The 25,658-nt window shown below is 42.4% G+C and overlaps 1 protein-coding gene across 2 annotated transcripts in view; it reads left to right on the top strand.

Annotated features, from left to right (window-relative positions):
• TCERG1L (transcription elongation regulator 1 like) overlaps window positions 1-25,658 on the top strand; it is a 161,668-nt gene that overhangs the window by 19,652 nt on the left and 116,358 nt on the right. For both annotated transcript variants that reach the window (XM_083443516.1, XM_083443515.1), the window contains exon 4: window positions 8,951-9,115. In XM_083443516.1, the coding sequence (XP_083299642.1) occupies window positions 8,951-9,115 (165 nt within the window). The remainder of the gene's footprint in view (window positions 1-8,950; window positions 9,116-25,658) is intronic.

Here is a 25,658-nt window from a genome sequence, read left to right as displayed (position 1 = left end):
AAATCGGCTTTTGAAATCTATGGAGGTGAATGCAAATACTTTGAGATCAGAACGTGTAGCATTTATGTACTTGTGAAGATATAAACATGCTCTTGATCACTTCTGGTATCTACAAGAAAAGGTGACATCTCTATCACTAGTATTGCACTGAAAGCATTTCCCAGCAAGCAGGACCACAGCAACGTGTGCCATTGTAAAGAAAATCTATCTGTTTTCATCAGAAAAAAGTATCTGCTCTGGAAAGATCAATGGACACTGCACATTCCTTTATAGTTCTGCTAAACTAAAGGCAGAAGCAGCTGTATTGTGGTAGCTCAGAAACAATCATTAGGTGACCAAAATGTAAGTGTGTGTGTGTGTGTGTGTGTGTGTGTGTGTTCATGAAAAGTGTTTTAGTGCTATTTTGCTCTGCTTAAGAATTACTAAAGTTGCCAAAATGTAATAGAGTTGGATAACAACAACTTAAATGATAGTACTTTTTAAACTCTGTAGTTTATGGTTAGCTAAGCTTCAGATGTTGTAGACTACAACCCCCCATCATCCCTGGCAAATACCCATGCTGGCTGGATCTGATGGGAGTTGTAGTCCACAACAACTAGAGAGCACCATGTTAGCAATCCAAGTGGTGCCTTCTAAGCCACAGACATTCATCTTTTGGCATTTAAGAATGCAAACATTTTAAAGTTGAGATGTTTCTGAGAATTCGTGAGCCCAGGGGTGGAGTGGTTCTCAGTTTTGTGCTGCACAATCAGAATTAGGGATGAGATTTTCCTCATCTGAATTTCTCCCCAGATTTTGGTGTCCTGAATTACTGGGTGTTGTTTCAGAAGTGAAAGTAATGCATCAATAATTATTCTCTCTTCCAAAAACAGAAACAAACTGATTATTAATTTTGTATTAATAAGGAGCATTCCACACAAACACTTTGCCACATTTTTCAGTTCAATCCACTTTTTCATGTTTCCCCCACCTCACATTACCTATTGGGCAGACCCCCGTGGCTCAGACTGAGGAAATTCAGGTCTGTGGGTGGCTGCTGAGTCGTCTCAGAACTACAGGTTGGAATATCTGTCCAGGCAGAAAACACTGGAATTGACTGGGAATGGCATGTTCTTGCCTCCCTGAGTGTTGCCTAGCTGCTTGGTTGGCAGTGAAAAGACAAAAACATGGGAATAGTGATGCATAATGGATAGTTACTGCGGAGAACATTATCTGTGATTGAGTGCTTGCTGAAGAGGTGATTGAGACTGGATGGCTCCAGCCTAGGATACATGTATACCTCAAGCAAGGCTCCATACACTCTGTCATCTCTCCACTAGTCTCCCATGTCCTAGAAGTAAGCTGTTGGGAAGAATAATGTCCTTGCTCATTCATCCATTAAGGCTTCATTCATCCATTCAAAGTTGCATTGGAACTCTGTCTCTGGTTACAGGTTGTTCTTCTACCACAGATCTTTAACCTGCAAGGAAGGGGAGCTTACCATGAGTTTGGGGCCACCACTATCAATCAAGGCAATGGAGTGTTTAGGGCTTCACAAAGGTGGAAGTGCTCCCCATTGCTTCCCCCAATTTGTTGTGAGGGGCTCATCTGGATTAGGGGTTGGGGGCTAATGGCTCCTCCGCAATTCAAACTGCTTCTGAAAGGCACCACTACAATCTATTCTATAAGGCATGGGCATAGCCAGGGTTTTTGTTAGGTGGGCCAGGCTTTTGTGGGGGAAGGCAGAGCCTCAGATTTGAATTGATTTGTATTCATTTTGATTGAATGGAGGGGCAGTTGATAACCAATTGAAGCTGATAACCAATTGAAGTTGATAACCAATTGAAGCTCTGTTCTGACATTGTACCCTTCAAGGAGGTGCCCAAGTGCATTCACATGTTGAATGAGAAGGTCTGAAGAAGGCTTGTAAGCATGTGATGTTGATGATGATGATTACAAACTCCCCTTTTCCCCAGAACAGGATTCAAGTATTTAATTTACAAAAATTAAAATAGCACAGACATAATAGAAAAAGCTTAAAAGATAATAAGAATTAAACTTTCAATAGAATTTGTTGTTGTTGTTGTTTAGTCGTTCAGTCGTGTCCGACTCTTCGTGACCCCATGGACCAGAGCATGCCAGGCACTTCTGTCTTCCACTGCCACCCGCAGTTTGGTCAGATTCATGTTTGTAGCTTCGAGAACACTGTCTAACCATCTCGTCCTCTGTCGTCCTCTTCTCCTTGTGCTCTCCATCTTTCCCAACATCAGGGTCTTTTCCAGGGAGTCTTCTCTTCTCATGAGGTGGCCAAAGTATTGGAGCCACAGCTTCAGGATCTGTCCTTCCAGTGAGCACTCAGGGCTGATTTCCTTAAGAATGGATGCGTTTGATCTTCTTGCAGTCCATGGGACTCTCAAGAGTCTCCTCCAGCACCATAATTCAAAAGCGTCAATTCTTCGGCGATCAGCCTTCTTTATGGTCCAGCTCTCACTTCCATACATCACTACTGGGAAAACCATAGCTTTTACTATACGGACCTTTGTTGGCAAGGTGATGTCTCTACTTTTTAAAATGCTATCTAGGTTTGCCATTTAAAACTATATAAATACAAATTTATTCAAATACAGCTAATAAAAACAGCACAGTACTATTAAAGCCCTTTCCTTAAAAAACAGTCAGTTCCCAAAGGCCTTCTGCTAGCAGGACAACAAGGTGGGAGCCAATTTTCCTTCTCTAGGAGGAGGCCCTCTCCCGTGTCCCCACCAAGCATGCCTGGGGGGGGGGGTGGTAGAACTGAAAGAAGGGCCTCCCTCGAAGGCTTCAGAGCCAGGCAGCTTCAAATGGGAGAACAGATAGCCTGGGCTTAAGCTGTATATGGCTTTATAGATTCAGGTGACACACTTACAAATCCACCTTCAGGACCTTCCTGCTCAGAGGGGCAGGGTAAGTGTAGAGTGGTTGAGGTCCCACGCACAACCTAGAACCCCCTCCATGGAAACAATTTAAGAATGCCTGAACAGGGCTATACAGTTTCTGCTTAATGCAGAGATGTTCAAGTGTTCTGCATATGCTGCCTACCCCGAGCTCTGTTTCGTAGGTTTCCCTCAAGCAGTCTCCCAAATGCAGTACAGTACCAACAAGGTCGCCCATGTGATCATTCACGACGTGCATATCAGAACATATCCTTGACACAGTGGGAATTTGCCAGCGTTGCTCCAGAAAAGTACTTGGTAGAGTTCTCTCAAGGTTAATGGAAGTTCTTTTAAAAGAGAGTGCAGAGGTGGGGGTGCGTGGTTGTTGCTTCTAACGAAAGATCTTTCTCTCTCTTATTACTCACTGAAGTTTCTTAGGCTCATCAGTTTCCCAAATATTTTGTTTTTCACATTTGTGAGAGCCTTCTAGCATGTTGGCAGCCAACAACTAGTTGAATTGACAGAGAAACAGCAACAGCAATCAATATCCATATGGCAGAAGCCGGCAGTAGCGGCAGCAACAATTAAGAAACATGCGGCCAGACTTGTTGTAGCAAAACAAGAAAATGTATAATCCTAACAACCATTAACTTCAGATACAGATCTAGCCGGGACTGGCAGCTCTCACTCTATTTTTGCAATCCATCAAATTTTCTGAGCAAGTGGCATGTTTTCTGAGGAATATGAGACAGAAGAACATAATCAACACATAGCCATCAATAATCATGGGAGCTGCCGAATCATTTGCGGGGGGAAACAGGAACAAACTCTCTGCTAAATGTCTACCTTTCTGCTTCTCTTTGGTTAGACAGGCTTCCTCCTTTCCCCCTGAGGCCTTTGATTCACAAACTCCATTTATTCTGTCTTTGATTTCAAGTGCCGGCCATATTTCACTGAAACATAGGAAGCTGCCTTGTACTGGCTCAGAACATCAGGCCACCAAGCTCAGTATTATAACACAAAGCAGCAGCTGAGATATTTTCAGACAGGAATCTTTCCAAGCCATACCTGTAGATGTCACATCAGGAATGCAATTTGGGATCTTTTGCAATTGGATCGTGTGCTCTACTGCTGAACAATGCCCTTCCTTCCATGCTATTGTAATTGTGTAGTGCGTGAGTGTGCACATGCCCAAAGCAGCAAGATCACTATTACATAAACCAGGATAATCCACTGAAACTTGAGAATGTTTGGCTTTCCTAATAAAAGAAGAACCTAACATCCAAATTAGTTACTTAACTTTCTGTCACAAGTGCTTCTTCCTAGACCGCTCCTGATAAGCTTGGTAGGGTTTTAAGACAAAAGAGTTATAGCCAGAGATGGTGACTTACATGATATAGTTTTATGTCCATTGTCCAAGTTGGGAAGTTCTAAGAACAACAACTGTAATAATAATAATCTTTATTGCTGTCCAATGACCCTTAACATGGATTCAGAATAAAATACAGATTCATACAGACGACACCGCAGGGAAGGAAGACCAAAGCGTTATTTGTTTAGTCATGGGTATGTTGATCTTTGATTCGTATGACTACTGAAAGGAACTTTGTCACGGCCACTAGGATATCATTGGATTTGTCGTCCAGAAGATATTTGATAAAGTAGGCTTCAGATTGACCCAGCCGATTTGCCAATAGTGGTTTAATCAATAGTTCCCTAGCTTGATCGTATTGTCCACAATGCAATAAAATATGCCTCATGCAGTCGACACACAGCACACACACAGATCCTTTTTTGATAAGGGATACTTCTCAGTCTGCCATTTAACACTTCTGATGGGAATACATTTAGTCTGGCCTTGGTGAAAAGACGCCAATATGTTGGTACAGACAAATTGATATGCAGGTGTCTGAAACTCGAACCCATAGTGAATTCCTACTGCTAATGGGCCACAGATAAAATGAGATTGAGATCAGAGATCACTATGTGATATGTCCCAGAGCCTTTGCCTCAGAGATTCAAGAGCAGTATCATAGCCCAGATGGTACAGGAGAGAAGGCGGCATACCAATCGAAGTGGCTTTTCTAACCATAATTTCCATCCATGAGCTGGTAAGCTCCTCATTGTTTAGGTATGCAAGTAACCCCTTCCCTAGGCCAAAGACTGAGATCTTGAGCCAGTATCTCAGGGCAGCCCACCATGCTTTAGTTGATAGAGGACATTCACCTGTTTCTAAAAATAGTACAGTGGTACCTCTGGTTACATACTTAATTCGTTTCAGAGGTCCGTTCTTAACCTTAAACTGTTCTTAACCTGAAGCACCACTTTAGCTAATGGGGCCTCCCGCTGCTGCTGCGCCGCCGCCGCACGATTTCTGTTCTCATCCTGAAGCAAAGTTCTTAACCTGAGGTACTATTTCTGGGTTAGTGGAGTCTGTAACCTGAAGTGTATGTAACGTGAAGTGTATGTAACCCGAGGTACCACTGTATTGCATTTGGAACACAATTTGGAACTTGTAGGAGGGACCAGAGAAACTTTGCCTGGAAGCCATTGAACCTGGAGAATGAGCCATTGAACCAGACGTTTGGGGGGTAGAGGAGGTGAGAGACAGATTTTGCATTAAATACCTTAATGGCTGATGGAACATAATGGCCTCCCCTTGTATAAAAGAATTGAAGTATAGCCAGTTTGCCTACCTCCGCCTTTTGACAGGTGGTCTGCCAATGATGTTTCCAGGACTTGGAATGATGGAATAGAAGCCCTAGGTACTGGAAGAATTTGGTTTGCTCTAGTTTCTGACTGTCTAGTACCCATTTACAACTATGCCTAGGAGTTCCAACAGTTCCCCCCTCCCCCACCATACAAGTCAGCTCCTCCAAGTACCGTATTTTTCGCCCTATAGGATGCACTTTCCCCCCTCCAAAAATGAAGGGGAAATGTGTGTGCGTCCTATGGGGCGAATACAGGCTATCGCTGAAGCCTGAAGAGTGAGAGGCTCTCACTCTCCAGGCTTCAGGAAGCTCTGTGCAACCCTCCGGAGCCTAGCGCGAAGCCCCGCCAGCCTCCGGAAGGTCGCGCAGAGCTGCCTGCCCTCCTGGGGTCCATGCAGCTCCGTGCGACCCTCCGGAACCCAGCGCCAAGCCGTGCTGGCCTCCGGAAGGTCGCGCAGAGCTGCCTGCCCTCCTGGGGTCCGCGCAGCTCTGCGCGACCCTCCGGAGCCTAGCGCGAAGCCCCGCCGACCTCCGGAAGGTCGCGCAGAGCTGCCTGCACTCCCAGGGTCCATGCGACCCTCCGGAACCCGGCGCCAAGCCGCGCCAGCCTCCGGAAGGTCGCGCAGAGCTGCCTGCGCTCCCAGGGTCCATGTGGCTCCGCGCAACCCTCTGGAGCCCAGCTCCCTAGGCTTGCGGATAGCAGGCTGTTCTGGGGGCTGGGTTCGGGGGAAGCTCCCGCGCCAGCCCCGTGCCTGGGGCATCTCAGAAGCCGAGCATCTCAGAAGCCGAACAATTCAGAACCCGAACGCCAGAAACCTGGAAGTAATTGCTCCTGTTTTCGAACATTTTTCAGAAGTTGAACGGCTTCCAGGGTGTATTTTTTCTCTCTCCCCCCCCCCCCCCATTGACTTTGCAGCCAGCCCTTTGATATTTGGTTTTTGACCATTTCGGAAGCCGAACGGTCTTCTGGAACGGATTACGTTTGAAAACCGAGGTTCCACTGTATTTCCATCTCTGCAACATCCGGTATGATGACAAACACTTCTCTAGTTAAAAACAAAAACAAAAAACCAACCAATTCTAAAATCCCAAATCTGCATCCAGCAGGGGAATCAGCCATGGTTAGTCAGGTATCCTGATTTTGATGAAAACATTTTTATTTATAAAGTGAGATATGCAGAAAGCCAGCTGTCTGCCTTAGTCCCAAGAGAAAGATGGACAAAGTTCTGAAAGCGGAAGAATGCTGCTTAAAACTAGATTTGGAATGCACTTGAGGAATTGTAGCAAGTCAGGTGGTTGTTTTGTTTCTCTTGCATCTTTTCTGGACGTATACCCTCTTTTTTCTTTCTACATTTTATTTGGGGTTTTAAAAGAAAAAGTAGATCAAATGCATCCTGTGATATCTAGGCCAGTTCATTATTAAACTTTTCACCTCCTTGAGCAGATAGACTATATATCCCCAGCAATCATGTAGGTAATGGCATCAAAAGAAAATCTGTCATATAATATATGTCGCTAGGAAATGCCTAAAGTCATGACTCAGATCAAACAGGGCTTTTTCAGAATTACTACTCGCCTTCTATTGCTGTGAGGATTTCCGCCTGAACTGAAAACATTTGCTAAATGATGTAATAAGCTAATGATTGCTTAATTTTTGAATGCAGAGCTCAGTGCAGAGAGGGTAACAGCTGTTGTTTGTCAAATTAACCTTCCTTAAATTTTTTTACTATCCATTTTCCTGTTGATTTAGCATACTTAGCAGTGATTAAGCACCAAAGGTCTCCTCCTAAACCTGTTTTGTGGAGGTAAAAGCTATGCAGGAAAAGGTTAATTCTTCTTCATTGCCACAGTATTTCTCACTCCTTAATGGAATCAACTAGCACATCTCTTCTGCTCTTAAAAGTTAGAAACCCTCTGATAACGTATTCTTCTGCTTCATTTGAGGAGCAAATATAAGGGCCATTTCACATGCTAAGGCTGTGTACACACCATAAACTTAAAGCACGCACCCTCTACATCCTGGGAACTGTATTTTGCTAAGGGTGCTGGGAATTGTAGATCCATGATAGGTACAGTTCCCAAGATTCTTGGGCAGGGGAAGTATAGTGTATATGCAGCTACACAGAACCAGGCAGTAAAGACCAGACCATAAGGGCAAGTGGGGCACTGCCTCACTAACTGCAGTCTGCCCTCAGCCAGCCTCCACCTGCCACCAGCTTCCTCCTTAGCCTTAGTTAGTACAACTCAACAAGGAGGAGGATGGGGACAAGTCTTGAATTAATAGGTTCTCCCTGTGATTAGCTCTGACTCTACTTACCATTGGTCCCTCTGCCATGCTAGTCCCAATGGACACTGGCCACTACTGGGAGTAGGCAATTGTTAGAATGTGGTCTAGGGGGTCTGATCCCCATGTTTTGTGCAGCAGGCTCATAAGGGCTGCCTCTTAACCCATTTTATAATTGGTTCCCCCCTTTACTAATAGGGTGCCTTCATGCTAATTTCTCAGAGGCAAATATATGCATGCATTAGCATATGCATTTTTATGCAAATTTGTACCATGTGCTTGTGTCCAAGCTCTTTCAATGCCTAGCAGCAGCAGCCCCTGCACAGAGGCTAGCTTTGGCTTGCTCCTGATCATACACTGAAGAGGAGCTGTACCCCATTATAGCTTCTTGGCAAGTGGACCACCGGAATCTAACGTGTGTTTGGAAATGCATTTTATCACTTTATTCCTTTATATTTTCAGATGTACACCTAAATATGTAACGTCTGAAAAAATTCACTGTTGTCAGCTGTTCAGTTGTTGTTCTTCTGGATGGTGAATTATTCTGACTTGTTTTTAGGGGGGGGTTGTTAATTTTAATTGTAAACTTCCTCAAAGTCTTCTGATAAGCAATATGTCAATAGATTTTTTAAAAATAACAGATCATTTATTATAATAGATTTATTTATATTATGTAGAAAGCAAGGTGCAAAGATGTTGCATGCAGTTCCCACCTTTTCTTCCAAGGAGCTCAACTTGTTTCATAGATGATCAATGATTTCAATCTGAGTCTTCTATATTCAAACCAAACTCTCTATCCACTCTTCAGCATCTGGTGATTGAACCACATATCTGATACATATCTGATACATACTAGGTTGTAAAGGTGTTCCATGGACTACAAGAAAGGGAGTATCTTAACCATGTCAAAGAGATGGAGAAAGGAACAGCTTTGGTAGAATCTTTCCTTTGACTCCTCTGGGACTTTTGCAGGATTAGGTTGCTGAGTGCATGATTTTATGTGAATGTCAAAAAATTTCAATGTTCAATGAATGTAATGCAAATCATACTTGGTTTTCTCATAGGTGGGTGCCTTAAACAAGCTGGCAGTAACCAGACCATTGCATTTGCAGCAGCCATGGTATCAGTAGATGCAGATGCCCCTCAGGGACCATCAACAAGTATTCAGCCATGTCGTGTGCTGACTTTGTCACCAATCAAAATACCAGTTTTGACATCACCTTTCCCAGGTATGATCCATTTCCCTTATTTATCATTGTTAAACATTAGAAAAATCATCTGTGGTTTGCAAATTGGTAGACCAAGACATACTACTACATTGTAAAGTTCCTGGTTTAGGTTTCCAAAGTAATTGTGGTGGAAGTTGGATACCGTAAAGAACATTGGAGCATTTCAACTTTGAAGTAGACCCTGACAGAATTTTTTCTAAGAAGCCAAAATTGTTCATGTTCAATTGCTTAAGCTTTGTCTTCCCATTTCTCCTATTCCCAATAATGGCCCCACATTTTGAACTCGTTTTGGGGGCATCCGTTTTGACATATCCATTTGTGCTCATTGGTTGCTTGAACTGTATGATCCTTCAGTGATTTCAAGAACGTTGGTGGTGTTTTGATGATGTGTGACGTAATATTGCTATTGGGGTGAGCATGGGGACAGTGCATGTGAAAGAGAAAATGCACATGATAAGTTTCACTCAAAAGTTGTGTCTTTTGTATGGAGTGAGGGGCCAGAGCAATCTGCTCTGCATGTACACAGTTCCAGGTTCAGCCTCTGACATCTCCAGGTAGGGATGGAACAGAATACCTGCTTGAAACCCCAGAGAGCAGCTGCCACACTGTGTTGACAATACTAGACTAGATGGACCAGGGTCTGACTTAACATGAAAGCTATAAAACATCAGCCTTGCAATCTGAATGACAGACACATTCCCCCCCTCTCTTTCCCTCTCCCTCTCATGCATTTATTACTTGAAATAAGCTCTCAGAATGACTTACAACAGTCAATACAAAATATCCTTATTTGGCCTATCACCCTCATTCCATGTTAACTAGTAAACATCTTCTGAGGACTTTCCAAGGGCAAATGAGCCGTTCTTTAATCAGTACAGGAAAAACAGCAGCCTCAAATCCTATCACGATTTATGCCTCCATCCTTTTATGCAAGAGGCTCCTTCCATATCAATGGAGAAGCATTCCAGTGAGAAGCAGTTGTCATACTAGATGCATTTTTAATGTACAGCTATTATAGCATGTACTCCATGTGAACTTACCTAAGGCTTGATAGAAGATTATCACAGCAGAAGAGCTCTTCCATTTAGATAACTGGCTTGGCTTTGCAATGATAAACATGTCAGGTTTCGACAGCAGTTGTTTTCCTCGGGAAAATAAGGCAGATAGGATATCAAATGGCATGTTAGGAGTGCCTAAGCAATAAAACCATTATCAATCATGCACAAGAAATTGCATTATTCATAGATATCCTCTCTTGCAGAATGCACAATAGGACTTAAAAAAAAATGAAAACAGATACAGTTTGGATTGTGTAAACACCTCTGACATCAAGCACCTTGTTTCTTCCTATCTTCTGGTTCATACTGCATTATTGGTGATCTTCTGTAAGAGATGGAAAACTATAGATGTGGGTTGAAGCCAGCTCTCTTGTCTACCTGGAGCATGGTGGCCCATTGAAAACTTACCTGAAGGCCAGATCCTGTAATACTAAGAGCTAATGGTCTAGGCTGGGGGTCCCCAAACTGTGATCTGAGCTTTGTTCAGGTGGTCTAGGATGTGTGTGTCAAAATACAATTAAAAATCACATAGCATCTAGCCTAGTGCATTAGACTTACTACAACGTACAAAATAATAATAATTAAGTAGTCTGCCAAGACTTTCATCAATTTTCACATGGTCCATGGGGAAAATAATTGGAGAACCACTATTGGAGGCCATTGGACCCTTGGCAGGAGTTTGAAATGACTGTACATGTGGACTCTCTGCCAGTGACCAATTATTTAGTTGATAATGCTCAGTTAGGAGATCTGATCACTGCAGTCCATATGGCTTTGGTTCATGACCCAGATTGGCACTATGTCTCTTGGAACTGCAAAAAGTCCACAGTGCAGCCCTGAAAAGGATATACCTGTCCCCATCCCCCCCCCCCGAGTTTGCTTCCCAGAATTCCTATTTGGTGCTACAGGAAGGAACATGAATTATGGGAAGCTTCCTTGTGGGTATGCCTTCTGTTGCTAATTAGGTTACAACAGTTTCATAGAGCAGGAGGGAAATGCTAATTACTTAAGCTTGTAAATAAATCTTCCATAGCAAAGCAAACATGGGATACAACGATAGCTGTCTAATTAAACAATGAACTGAAAATCATGTTTCCAGGATGCACGATAGCAGTAAATAATTGTAAACTGAGGGTGAGTACATATGACTATTTACCAAGTGGTAATTTACCAAGATATGTTACTTGGTGAGGTGAGCACCTCTGTTGTAACCACCTTCCTGGCAGTGAAGAGAATTTCATTATTATTATTATTATTTATTAAATTTGTATACCACCCTACACCCACAAGTCTCAGGGTGGTTCACAGGATAAAATGACAATATGAATATGTGTCCTGTACATGATCAGAGATTGGGGGGTGGGGGTGGCGAGCAACGCCAGTGTTGGGAAGGCAACTCAACCTCACTGCATACCTGCATTCACATTCACCTTCACATTCACCACAGCCATCTAGTCATGGAGAACTTAATGGTTGGATTATTGGAATGCGATTTTTGTGGGGCTGCCCATGTTGATCTGGAGGCTGCAAATGATACAGAACATGGCAGCTAGGTTGCTTGTGGGGGCAAACTACCACAAGCATATAACACCTGCCAATTTGCTACCCGGCCCAAGTTCAAGGTGTTGGTGTTAAGATATAAGTTCCAATATAGCTCAGGACCAGGTTACTTGAGAGGCTGTTTTATTCCTTATGTACCCATTATATCACTATGGTCTGTGGGAGAGTCTCTTCTGTGAGTTCCAAAGATCTCAGAAGTCCATTCTGCAGTAACTCATAGCAGGGCTTTTAGTGTGACTGCCCCTGTTCTGTGGAACAGCATTGTTTTTGAAAGATGACAGGCATCTTTGAAAGATGATCTGCACTTTTTGTAAACAGCCGAAGACATATTTTTTTCATTAAACTTTCCCAAGGGGGTGGGGCAAATAGGTCTTCCGTTTGCTAGGGTTTTAGTTTTGTTTTCAATGCTGTTTGTTGTTTTTGTGTTTTTAACTGTTTTTAATTATTTTATGTGTAAATTGCCTCAAGACAGTAGTTTAGAAGGCAATTGATAAATTAATTGTAATAACACTATCTGACAATATAATTCACCAGAACCTTTGGAGTATGTGCAAATAGGTTGAAATATGAGGGAATCCTGAGTTCAAATGGATTAAGCAAGAGCAATACCTGGCAATAATTAATATCTATGCATAATTTTGGCCCTGAAACAAATGTCTAATTGTGACTTAATGCTACTTCAGAGGAAACTCTTCCTATAGTAAAATATGTGGAGTACTCATTTTCTCCTGAAAAGCACCTTAGTCATGATATTTTCCCATTGAACTGCACGGTTGACAAGATATTGAAGTTAAATTAAAGTTCCTTCCCCGAAAGGTAAAAAAAAAAATGGTCAATTGGTCAAAAAGTAGTACTCTGCTGTCAAGAACAAAATTACATTTCTGTTTCTCTACAGAACTTAATGATTGGGAAAACATCAAGGAAGCAAATAATCTAATATAGAGCTAATCCCATGTGTAAAGTATATTTTACAGCCAGTCTGCCTTTCAGTTAAAAAGATCAGTATGTCGACATTTATAAAGCATGACTTATTGCCCTCAACTCCTACCAAAATAAATCTTTGGCAGAAGAGTGCCATCTGTGAACCCCAGAGATTATTCTATTTTCATTATCAAGTTTGCAGAATAATATGATAATGAGCTCTCTTTTCATATTTGCCATCCATAAACTTTAGAGAGGGCAATCTAATCATAATAGAAACAAACAAAATGGAATAATATAAGAACCTTTCATTTAATACTACCACCGTCCTGTCTTTGCATAGCAGGTTAGATTCTGAGGAAATAGTGTTACAGGAGTATATTAAACAGTTAGTGGTTTGCTCTCCTGTAGCGCCTTGAAAGAAAACAATATTTGTTACGTATATATATGCTTGTTAGTTAATGGTACGACTCCATTGCACATCAAGGTGGTGGTGGTGATGCTGATAGCATTCCAATTGCAGTTGATGGCAGCTAGACATGTATTAATCGTTTTTGGATGTGGATGTGAAATCTCATTTGTATCGCAAAGTATATCCAGTCAGTTTAATTGGGCTTGGGTGAGCATTGCAACATCAATGTCACAGAAACAGATGCACATCTGTGTCAACAACTGGCACCAGGGGCTTCCTGCCTGCCTTTCTCTTGCTCAAATGGAGCATGTCATACTAGTTGATAATAATGTTATGTGGAGACTTTTGGCAAAGGCTTTTGGGTCAAGGGGAGGAGGGAGGGTTACAAGGTAGTGAGTCCCCCAACCCTCTAGAGCTAACGGTGTGTGTGTGTGTGTGTGCAGGGGACACCATTTGGTTGGAAGCTGCCCAGATTGGCTGGACCAACCTAGTCAGATGGGTGGGGTATAAGTAATACATCATTTGTTTGTGTTTGTGTTTGTTACGTTCTGCTAGTGCAAGTCTCTTTCTCTAATAGAATGGGAACGTTAGATACCACTACAACTAATAATGTTGTTAGTAACAATTTTTGATTATTACTTAATGATGATGATGATGATACACCATCTCCACCCATCAAGAGGAATGTCTGTGTTGAGGTCTTCAGGCAACCTGAAAGAGGAAGTTTGCAGTGCTGTTCAGACTGGGAGAGGGAGGAAGAGATAAAGGATGCTTTTATCTCCCTCCAGCTTTTCTCTACCATACCATATCATGTTAGAGAAGCACCGGCCCCACATCAGAACATTTTATAGCTGTATAAGCACAGAACTCACAGTTCTTGAGAGTGAGAAAGGTATTCTTTCCCCTAAGTTTTCCCATTGTTATTAACTTCACAGAATTCAACCCCCTCCCGGCAAATTTTAACCTCTCATCCAGCTTCATAAGCTATCAAAGGCAAGAGTTTGATCTCTTTTTCCACATCTCCATTTTCTGTTGGGGGGCTTGTTTTCAGCAGACACCCTAATGTCCTGTGTCTCAGCTGCTCTCATCCATTGTCAACCATAAGGGCTTTGTGGATAGACAGATGGTCTATTTCTGTCACTGGCTGTTAGCCATGACGACTGTGTTCTACCTCCAGCTGTTGGATGTCTCTGAATCACAGGCTGAGAATCACATACAGGGAGGGTGCTGTTGCACTCGGGTACTGCTTGCAGATTTCCTACAGGGATCTAGTTGGCTACTGTGAGAACAGAATGCTGGATTAGATGGGCCTTTGGCCTGATCCAGGAAGGTCATTAATATATCAACTCATGCAGTTGGCCTGGTTTCTTTGGGAGCTGGGCCAGTACTTTTGTTCTAATTCCTTTTGGACACTGACAGAGAATGGGAAGAGCAAGTGAAAAGAAATTGCTTCCCAAAATTGGGAAGAAACAGAAGAAAATGCTCAGATACACTTAAATAACAAGATCTAGATTTTAGAAATCAGCCAAAGAAGTAAGTTTTCTTCCATAAACTCTCCCTTATAGGACCAATATAATTACTGATGTAGCATAACAGGAGAGTTTTTCACCTCCAACAAGTTTCCCTCTCAAAATACATTAAAAATTAGTCTTCGCCTTTCATGATAGCCAAAGGCTGCTCCTCCATGGAATCACTGGGCTTACATGTGCTTAACCGGGCTTATGCATGCTTAACATGGAATCACTGGGCTTAGGCATGCTTTGGATTGTGGCCAATATCAATACAAATAGTATTTTTCATAATGTGTTAATTCATTTAGGGGCAGCCCAGAATCAATCACACATGCAAAAACTCCATCCAGTATTAGCTGCTTCAGGTTTGTTCTCTTTCTCCTGTTCCTCCCAGTAGTGAGATGCAGAACAGGCTCCCTATGAACTATGGTTTGCAAATTAGAAGGCCAGTTTTGGGGACATACATTCCGTCCCCCGTAACATCTCAAGAGAGCAGCCTGAATTGTTTTGGAAGCGGAAAGCTACAATTAATTTGGAAGGGGAAAGAGGGGAAAGGGAAATCGGTCGAAGGGAAAGTTCGCATGCATTTCCAGGGCTTTGTGTAGTATCTGTGATTTGCAAATTGCTTTGTCCATGAAACCCTTGGGAAGAATCTGTTGATGCTCCCATGGTGATTAACGGAGATAATAAATAAAGCAAGCAGGAGGCCCGGGGTGGCGCTGCATGTGAATCGATACAGAGGCAGCTTATTGTAAGGTCTATTTCTTTCTTTCTTTCTTTTTTGTCTAGCAAGGAAGCTTGAATTCTCCATCACTTTGACAGCAGTGTAGCTCTATAGATTTCAAATTTTAGTTAGTGCTGAACTCAAAGGAATTGATGTGTGTATGTGTATGCATTTGGTGAACATTACATAAGTGTGCTTTTATTGCTATATTTAATGAATGTTTTAGACCATTTTATGTAGACCTCTTAAACAAAATATAAATATAAGGCTCTCTCCCCCTTCCACAATTTTTCTCGCTAAGGTATACACTTCTTGAAAATGTACAATGCCATCCAAGTATGACTGGAACCACCACGAAGTGGTTCCACCCACACCTAACTCAGACAACCACTGTAGAAGGATAAGAAGGATACCATGGCTGATGGTACTGAAACCTGCTGAGAGGTCAGGGAAAATTAACATTTCCCCAGACTCTCTCCCAACATAGGTCATCATACAGGGTGACCAAAGCAGTTTCTGTGCCAAAACTGGGCCTAAACCCCAAGTGAAATGGATCTAGAAATCAGGAATCTTGCACAAGAAGGGGCGAATGAATGGCAACTGGCCAGTAATTAATTAAATACTCTGAATCAAAGGAGGGTTTCTTGAGAAATGGTTTTACCACTGCCTCTTTCAAGCAGCAGGGACCACCCCTTCTCACAAGGAGGAAATAATAGGGTTGCCATATCTTAGAGAGCAAAACAGAGAACAGCCCAAGCCACTGTCAGACCAAGCTTGGGAAAGATGCATGCAGGCATGCAGAGCTGCTGCCACCTCACCTCTTTACCCAGCTCAGCTGGCAGCAGCCATGGCATGCAGAACATCCCAAACGAGAGCTGGAGCCAGAGCCGCCCGAGTCCCCCAAAACTGGACATTTCCTTTAAAATGTAAAAATCCAGCCAGATGGGCATGCTGGGCCCTCAAAAGGAGGATACGTTCAACTTCTCCCAGATGTATGTCAGTCCTAGGCATTAATCACCTCCTTGGCCCAGCCGACTGTCCCCTCCCTGCGACTTTTTATCAACCAAGAAGGCCAAGGATCCAGAGCACGCATGGCTTCCCTGGTAGATCCAAGCGCCTTGTCGACATCCGCAAGCCTTACTAACTGAAATTCATTCAACATAATAGGACTAGACAGCGCTCTAGACACCTCTTGAGTTTCATCTTCTGTAACAATGGAGTCAAGGTCCCAGCAGATGTAAATAATGTTATCCTCAAAATGCTTTGCAGACAAGTCATACTGAGCAACTGTTGGCTCTATCACCTCCAGGCTAGACTATAAATGTCCATTCCTCCTTCCTTTTTATTTTAGTTAATTATATCCGTATTTCTAGGTCACTTTTCTGCCCAAGGGCCTCTACAATGCTCTTGGAATCAAAACAAGCCACACCCAAAGAAGGATACAATACAATGCCGCATTTGTGCTGAACAGCACAAGTCTTGCAGCTTCCCTGCTCTTGCCATTACGTTGTAGGTCTGTAGTTAGGGATTGCTCTTTTTAATAACTATATGGTATGTAGCTCAGTGCTCTGAATGCAAAAGGACCTGGGTTCAATTTATGGTTTCTCTTAAATCTTGGAAAGCTGCTGCCTGATGAAAGTATAGACCAGGGATAGCCAATGCGACTACAGCTTACCATTGACTATTCTGGTTGGGGGCAGATGAATATTGCAATTGTCTAACAACATCTGGAATACATCACTTTGGTTTCCCTTGGTGTAGATAAGACTGAGCCAGTGTTTCAGGTACCTTATAAATAATAATGATTATGTAGCACATATTAATGCATAGGTGTTTAATTCAACATGATAGCGATAGGCAGCCATACCACCATAGCGAGCAGAAGTGAACTGGGGCAATGAGCTCAGGCTGATATGAGCTCCAGAGAATGCTTCGAAAACAGGTTTGGTGGTTAGATCCAAGTCTCAAAGCAGTTGGGTCTTGGCCAGTACAGATCTTTTCAAATTACTGCCTATACACCTGTGCCATACTTTACATTTCAAATAAGAGCAAACCCATGTTATAGGTACTGCTCTCATAAGATTATGTGATGCCACGCTTTATAAAATGATTATTACCCTTATTTATCTTGCATTGTGGATTTAGCAGGTGATGATTTTGCATATCAGATGGTATTTACAATGCCATGATTGCTCCCATTTTAATTTAGAAGGATTGATGTTGCATGTCTTGTTTGTCACAATTGTCTCTGTGTCTCTTTTTAGCTGCTCTGGATTTTTTACTTATTCATTTGTTTACCTATTCATAAACCAGGCAAAGGGGTGAAATGTGCCATGGAAGCAGGGTTTTCTCATAGAGATCTGACTATAGAATTACTATAATAAGAAAGAGGCAACTCTTCAGTGCATCTGCCTATTATAAAATATGCTCTCTTCTAGAAAGCAAAAAGGAAGGGGATTTATTTGCTTATTATTGACCTTCATAGAACTTTCAGAGTTTTTTAAACATAAATTTCAGCTGCATTCCTAGCCCCGCTTACCTGAGAGTAAGCCACATTAAATTCAGCATGATGTAGTTAGGATGGTGCTGTGAAACTGAGATGAGTTTAAGGGTCTAAAATACACAAGCTTTAGAATTTCATTCACATTTTGGGAACAAAGGACACCTGGAATAGAAATCCATTGTTATACATTTTATATTTGCTTCATCAGGCTAGCCAAAGGATAACTCTACCTGTTACAAAGAAGAATTGTGGTATTTATTGTCATATACCCTCCTACAATTCACCAATTTCTGGAATAAGAAAGGTAAAATACGGCATGGTTGTTATGGACTCTTGTATTGTAAATTAGCAGCCAGTGCAAATATTAAAAAGGCACCATCTGCCATATAAACCATTTGCCACCTGTTCTCTTGCTTTCAGACTTATTTAATGGTTTAAATTTTATGTCGTAGCTTGCCACCGAACAGCTGGGAAGTGACTAAGTATTTTTCCTATCAGTAACTTAACGGCCAAACAACACTACATGTTCAAAAATGCTTCTTAATGCCAGGGATGTTGCCACATGGACTTTCATGCACTTGTCAGCTTGCCTCATTAGCAAATTCTGCTGACAGTAAAACAGGATTTTAATAGCCACCATTATCCAAGTATTATCGGTGGCTGTGTTCTGGGAGAAATGTTCCTCCTCTGCAATAAACAAAGCCAAAGCCCCTTTCAAATTGGTCATAATACTTATGACCATCTCGATAAGTGGCAGATACAAAATGGTGTCACTGGTTTTATTGCCAGTCTGTAAGATAGCTGGAAAGTCTCCTCCTTCACGTTGCTTGCGGAATGAATCTTTTGTCCATGTTTAATCCACCTGTTGCTGACGACTAGGAGAACTGCTATTCAAGCATGGAGAATAGGCTAGTCATCTGAGAGCCAGCATGGTGTAGTAGTCTGAGTACCAGACTTGGACCTGGGAAACCGAGGTTCAAATTCCCACTTGGCCATCCCTACCAGGGAAGATGGGGTGAGTGAAGATCTACATTGGGAACATGAGGGGGAATAATGATTTGTTTTCATTACAAGCAAGGGAATTAGATGAACCATACCCTATGGTTGAAGTGGGACTCAAAGGCCATTGTGATGAGGAATGGGGCCCACTCTGAATCACACCAGGCAGGTGCAGGGGCCCTAGAGGGCAGCATACACCATTTCCTCCCGAGAGGTGGGAGGAGAATAGCAATGCCTCCTACTTGCTGAGAGGCTGCTGTGAATCCTGCTGCCTGAGGTGGTCTCCTCACCTTGTCTCATGGGTGGGCTATGCTTGGCCCTTGATCTGAAAATAGATTCACCACCTTAGCCCCAGGAGTAAGTTTCACTGAATTTAAGAGGACATGCTTTTGAATAGACGTGCATATGTTTCAACTCATAAGTCTTCCCCTCAAATATTTCTAATAATTCAATAATGACAAATGTTGATCATTTGTGGCTAATTTGCTAATAGATGAAGAGGAAAAATCCAGCAGTTCATTTATTCATGGCAGGTTATTTGCCCAGCATTAGTGCAATGTAATGGAGCAAGCAAATGAATGTTTATAGTTATTGAGTGATAATTTCCGTCTCAACATAAAATTGGAATAAGTGTCTTTCAAATTAATATCTGTTATAATATGTACAATTGGCGTTCCTTTAGACTGCTTCTTCACTTCTGTCACAAAACTAGCTTTTGTCTGTGAATGAAAAAGAACACATTCAAAACCTCCAGCACACAACCAGTTTAGGAATGCAGCCTTTATCCTTTTGAAGTTGAAAAGGATTTCAGCTTCAGCCTTCCCTTTGGTGAAAAGAACTGGAAGAGCTTGCTCGAAGTCTTTTTTCATCTATATTATACAAAGTGACTTCAATCCAAGTTCTTTGGCTTAACTGGACAGTGGATCAAGCTCTTTGAGGGCTTAGAACGCTGCCATACACCAAATCCAGCCAGAAGTCTAACTAGCTCATCATTGGTAGGCTAGCTTTTCATGGAAAGTTCCATAGTAGTCCTAACAACTTTCAAAAGCAGCACGGTAAGGCAACTGAGTAAAAGAATGCGACTTCCTCACTTTGACCAATGGATCACCATCAATCATCAAGTGCTATGGCACCTTAGTGGAATAGCTCTTAGAACAGAGTGGATAGCAAAAACAGTGCTGCACAGAGCAGACTTCAGGGGACCATATTTCATTGATATGACTATCCTCAAAGCAAAATACCTATATTTATTTTATGTATTTATTATAAATGTTTATAGCCCACCCTATATCATATAGTCCCAGGGCAGGGTATAGAAAGAGGTAATTTGACAATTTTAAAGCATAGTCTAAAAATATCTATTAAAACTGCACTTGAAAAATCCCTTGAATTACAACTTTAAAAAGAAGAAGAAAAAGAAACTGCTACAGAGGGTGGAGAGCTACTCCTTTCATATCCCGCACCCTCCAAAGGTCTGAGCAACCTATAGAAGAAGGAAAACTCTGGTCCTAAACCTCCAGTGCTTTTCAGGGTATCTTTGGGAGAAGGAAAAGCTAAGGAGTAAACCCCACACAAATTCAGTGGTTTATGGCCAATTCAACTCCATTTTGGGCAGCCTCCCTCCACCAATGATGCTTTTTTCAGCTGTGAGAGGCTGTCAGAGAAGGATGTATGCTTCATTCTAATCCCATACCTGCCATCATGTGGGGAGTGGAGTAGAACAACACCTTTTGTTTTACTTGTAACGTGAAGTAAGGCTAAGTGGAGGCTTGAGGTCTCTTAAGCCTTGAGAGCCAGTGTGGTGTAGTGGTTAAGAGCGGTAGTCTCATAATCTGGGGAACCGGGTTCGCATCTCTGCTCCTCCACATGCAGCTGCTGGGTGACCTTGGGCCAGTCACACTTCTTTGAAGTCTCTCAGCCTCACTCACCTCACAGAGTGTTTGTTGTGGGGGAGGAAGGGAAAGGAGAATGTTAGCTGCTTTGAGACTTCTTAGGGTAGTGATAAAGCAGGATATCAAATCTTCTTCTTCTTCTTCTTCTTCTTCTTCTTCTTCTTCTTCTTCTTCTTCTTCATGGTAGGCCAATCCGCTGCAGTTTACCTTGTGATTCAAAGACCCGCCACCTGCTTGAGAATAAGAAAGACACATGGACACGGTATATTAGGTTAATGGGCTAAAAAAACCCACAACTTTATTGATTACAGCATGTGAGAGGTATTGGCTTAGGCATTGGATAATGCACTGCAGCCGCATTTGGGCGGCAAAACCCCATCCCCAAGCCTCAACCTGATTGGTTGACTGCCCAGGGGTGTGACGCAGCAGCTGGGATAGCTGAGCAGGGGCCAAAATGCCCCTGCCAATGCTGGAAACGGCACCCGTCACAACCCCTCTCCTCTGTAAGGAGGAGAGGCTTTGTATCATCGGAAGGTCATTTCAGATGTTATTCTTTTCAATAAAAAAATGGGGAGATTGCCACACACCTGCTGTTTTACACAATCTCCAGGTACAAAGTCTGGCTGTATTTCCCCCTCTGAAAATGAGCTTCACATGTCTCAGGAGCCACAGAATGTATTGTTTATTTCCAGAGTCTCAGCATAGTTTACTCTTTGCAGATTGATGACCTTAGGCTGCGGCTATAGCAATTTTAGGAGATTGGGACATGATCAGAGATGCACTCTTCGACTCACTCCATCTCTTTCCAGTGGTGCTTATTGTTGATAAAGTGTTGGTTTCTGCACATGAAATATAATGGCCCAAAACACCCATGTCAGCAAATAGTAGATGTTAAGCCCATTTTCTACAATAAAAAGAGGAACAAATGTCCTGTGAAATGGCTGATAGGTAATATACGGGAATGCTTTTGGTCCACAGGTCATTGAGACAGTTGAAATCACAAAGGCTAACACAAATGAAATGACAATGGGGAAAATATTTTCTGGGGAAAGATAGACAAAGAGCACAAAATTTGAAGTCTGTTCAAGGTCAAACAGTCCAGGCATCAGGTAAGGCACTTCTGGTGGTGCCACAGTTAATGGAGGTTTGATTGGCGAGCCTTTTCTGTAGTGACATCATTTATGTGGAAACAACACAACCTGGTTCTGAACTTAGGCAGACACTGACAGTATTCTGGTGATGGATTGATTGATTGTGTGCATTTAGATCTCTAAGGAGCTCAAGGTGGTATACATAGTTCTCTCCCTTCCCATTTTATCCTTACAACAACCTTGTGAGGTAGGTTAGGCTGAGAGTGAGTGACTGGCCCAAGGTCACCCAGTGAGATTCTTGGTGAAGAAGTGGGGATGGGGACCCTGGTCTACCTCTGTATCACACTGGCTCTCTTATTGATCAGTTCACTAAGCAGTAGTATCCAAAAGAGAAGTAACCAAGTTGGTGGTGGTGGAGAAATGTCTGTTTTTGAAACAAAACAATTAAACCTGCACATACAGGACTTTCATTTTTCCTTTCACATAGAGTGAGAGGCGGGTTGTTTTTAGCACTTAGAGATTTTATTATATTATTCTTAAGAAATTGATTTCTGCGGGGTGGCGGATGATTAAATTCCTTGTGAAATATTCATTTTTGGATAAAAAAAGATGCTGACATTTTCATTTTTATGGGTTTTGAGTTTTTATAGGTTCTGCTTGTGAAACCTAAGCCTGTGGTGTTAAATGTGGTGTACATGTCTACTTGGAAGGAGGTCTCATTGTTTTCAGTTTGGCTTATGCCCAGGTAAATGTGTACAGGATTGCAGCCTTCATGATTTTCAGCATCATTTAAATACCCCCATTTACTCTGTCAGTTTCCTATATTGCTTTTTGGAAGGGTTAGAGAAGCAGAAATAATATATGATTACTGAGTGTGGTCTCCACCAACATTATCACATTTGCCAGGAATTAAGAGCTCCCACTTTGAATTACTGTCTCCTGGATCTATTTCCAGGCGGCAATTTTCACAATTATTCCCCATTAATTTGGAATTACTGTGTTTTCCCCTAACAAACGCCACTGCATTTAATTATTTCAACTGCTTTTCCCTATACATTACTAATTCAATGACCCATTGCCCTCGTTGCTGAGTGAAGACAACATACAATAATTGGAATTAACTTGGACACATTTTATTAAGAATCTGCATGGGGTATTCAACTTAACTTGTTAATGCCTGAACTCACAACACACTGCTGTAACATGAAGCTGGCCTATACTTAGTCAGACCACTGGCCTGTCTACCTCAATACTATCTGCACTGATCTTGCAGTAGCAGTACAGGATTTTAGGCAAAGGACATTCCCAGACCTACCAGGAGATGCTGAGAATTGAACCTGGGACTTTCTGCATACAAAGAAGATTATTGTCACTAAGCTACAGACTTGCTATGAGCTGCTGCAAGAAAGGCTGCCTGTCTACAAGCACTATGACAGGGATGAGGGTGGGGCAGGATAGCAGCATGGTGGCAGTGCCTGAAGTCCCAGAGAGCCACTGTCAGTCAGGGCAGATAATACTGAGCTAAGTGGAACAATTTATAGGACTGTGTACGTGTACAAGGTAACTCCCTATGTTTCTATCATGGTGGACCTCCAGATGTTTTCGGTCTGAAGATCCTCATGTGTCCCATCTTTGATCTATGGGTAACTCCACTCTGACTTGGAGCTGCATACTGAATGTTACCTCCTAGTCACACCACTGCAGGGGCTTCTCAAGACACCCCACTTCTGTGCTGAGGACACCCTGCCACCTGTGAAGAAAATATCCCAGGGTTCTTAGAAGTCATCCATTTCTTCTTCCCCAGTTTGCACTGGTTTTCCCAGTGGTAACAATGATTCATACAATAAACAAAATATACAAATGCTCTTTCTGGTGCATTGGAATATCAAAGGAGGACTTCTACTCAGCTTCAAGTGTGAGTGTCCAAATCCAATCCATTGCCCCATTTAAAAAAGTATGTAGTCTGGTCTGCTTGGGGAGGGGGGGGACCAAAACCATTTATGCCAGCAAGCACATCACCAGGACTTTGAAGGGGGTGGAAGTAACAGTAGTTAGTCTGTAATGGTAATAATTTGCTTGGAGGCTGAATTCACCATCTGAACTGGAACTGCCTTCTTCCTTCAATTCTTCCTCCATTACAGAGATGGGAGTCCTCCAGTGCCTGGTTTGTGTCACATGGATTAATTCACTCTACAGAATTAATATTGTGGCTTCACGCTAGCATTGCCTCCTAGGAATAACATCACAGCAAGTGAGATGACAAAACTGGTCCTATCCAGCACCTATAAAAGCAGCACCTACAGAGTGACTTCTCTCTCTTTTTAAAAAAAAAAAAAATATTTATTGAGATTTTCCAACAACATAACACCAAAACAAAACATATCCACAAAAAACAGAAAAAAAAGAACAGAAAAAGAAAAAAGAGTGACTTCTCTCTCTCCCTTTTTAATGAATGATGGGTATATATCTCTTAAATAAAATATAAATAAATAAATGTGCAATTAGCAAAAACACTGTCCTCTATATCTAGGGGGGTGGGTCTTAACTAGATTTTTCCTGAGGACCAACCCCCACAATGGTCCACATGCACACACACAGGACACCCCAGAACCCCACTCCTCAGATGATCAACTAAGGGGGGGGGTTACCATCTTTCCCCTCATCAAATCATCTTCTCTCCCCTCATCAGTCTGATGGTTGTGAAGCAGAACTGTGCATTACCATCAGGGTTCTGGGCTCCATCCACCTCAGTGCTATGTTTGGTGTCCCCCCCCCCCTTTTTTTTCTCTGCTACTGCCCAACTCGGAGAGGTAGGGATGTGTGTTTGTGTGTATGTGTGTAAAGTTTGCTGGGTGGTCAGTTCAGGCTCCTAAACTGGTGTTTGTCCCCCCCCCCCCAATAAATGGTAAAACTGTGCACTTATGACCTATTTGTGGACATAGAATTGGGGAGACCCACTTCATCACATTTCTCTAGGGGGAGGAGAAATTCCCCCAGTAGTTTATCAGGAGTGGAGCTCACCACTAGCAGTGACAGTAAATACTGCATATAAAATGTTGCGTACAATGTATTAATATTAGTGGAGCCACTGGAGAAGATTGCATGATAAAAATAGATACCAGAGATGAGAACAAGATTTAAGTTCCCCTTCTTCCAGCTAACAAAAAGAATGAGCTCATGCTAGCAACTTATTGGCACTGTAAAGGTAAAGGTAAAGGGACCCCTGACCATTAGGTTCAGTCGTGACCGACTCTGGGGTTGCGGCACTCATCTCGCTTTATTGGCCAAGGGAGCCGGCGTACAGCTTCCGGGTCATGTGGCCAGCATGACTAAGCCGTTTCTGGTGAACTAGAGCAGCACACGGAAACACCGTTTCCCTTCCCGCCGTAGCGGTACCTATTTATCTACTTGCACTTTAACGTGCTTTCAAAATGCTAGGTTGGCAGGAGCTGGGACTGAGAAACGGGAACTCACCCTGTTGTGGAGATTCAAACCGCTGACCTTCTGATTGGCAAGTCCTAAGCTCTGTGGTTTAACCCACAGAGCCACCCATGTCCCAGATTGGCACTGTAGAAAAATTAATTAAATGTTTTATATGGTAGTTACTGAATTGAAAACTAATTGAATTATCTCATTCAGGCTAAGTACCATTTACATTAGAAATGTCTAGGAATCCAGAACCTGTTTGTTCTTCAGCAGACTGAGGAAAGCTACATAAGAAGCATTGCCTTACAGTTCGGGTGCAACGAAAACCAGTTAGCACAAAATTGTGAAATAGAAATGGTAGTTCAGAAACAATTGTTCCTCAACAGGATATATTAGCTTAAAACATGCTGCTGATAATTTGTAGAATTAGTGATACTAGCTATCTG

The sequence above is a fragment of the Podarcis tiliguerta genome (genome assembly GCF_965153285.1).
Source record: "Podarcis tiliguerta genome assembly, chromosome: 5".
In the NCBI taxonomy this organism is placed as follows: Eukaryota; Metazoa; Chordata; class Lepidosauria; order Squamata; family Lacertidae; genus Podarcis; species Podarcis tiliguerta.
Note: the sequence above shows the minus strand (reverse complement) of the source record. Positions and strands in the feature narration are given on the sequence as shown.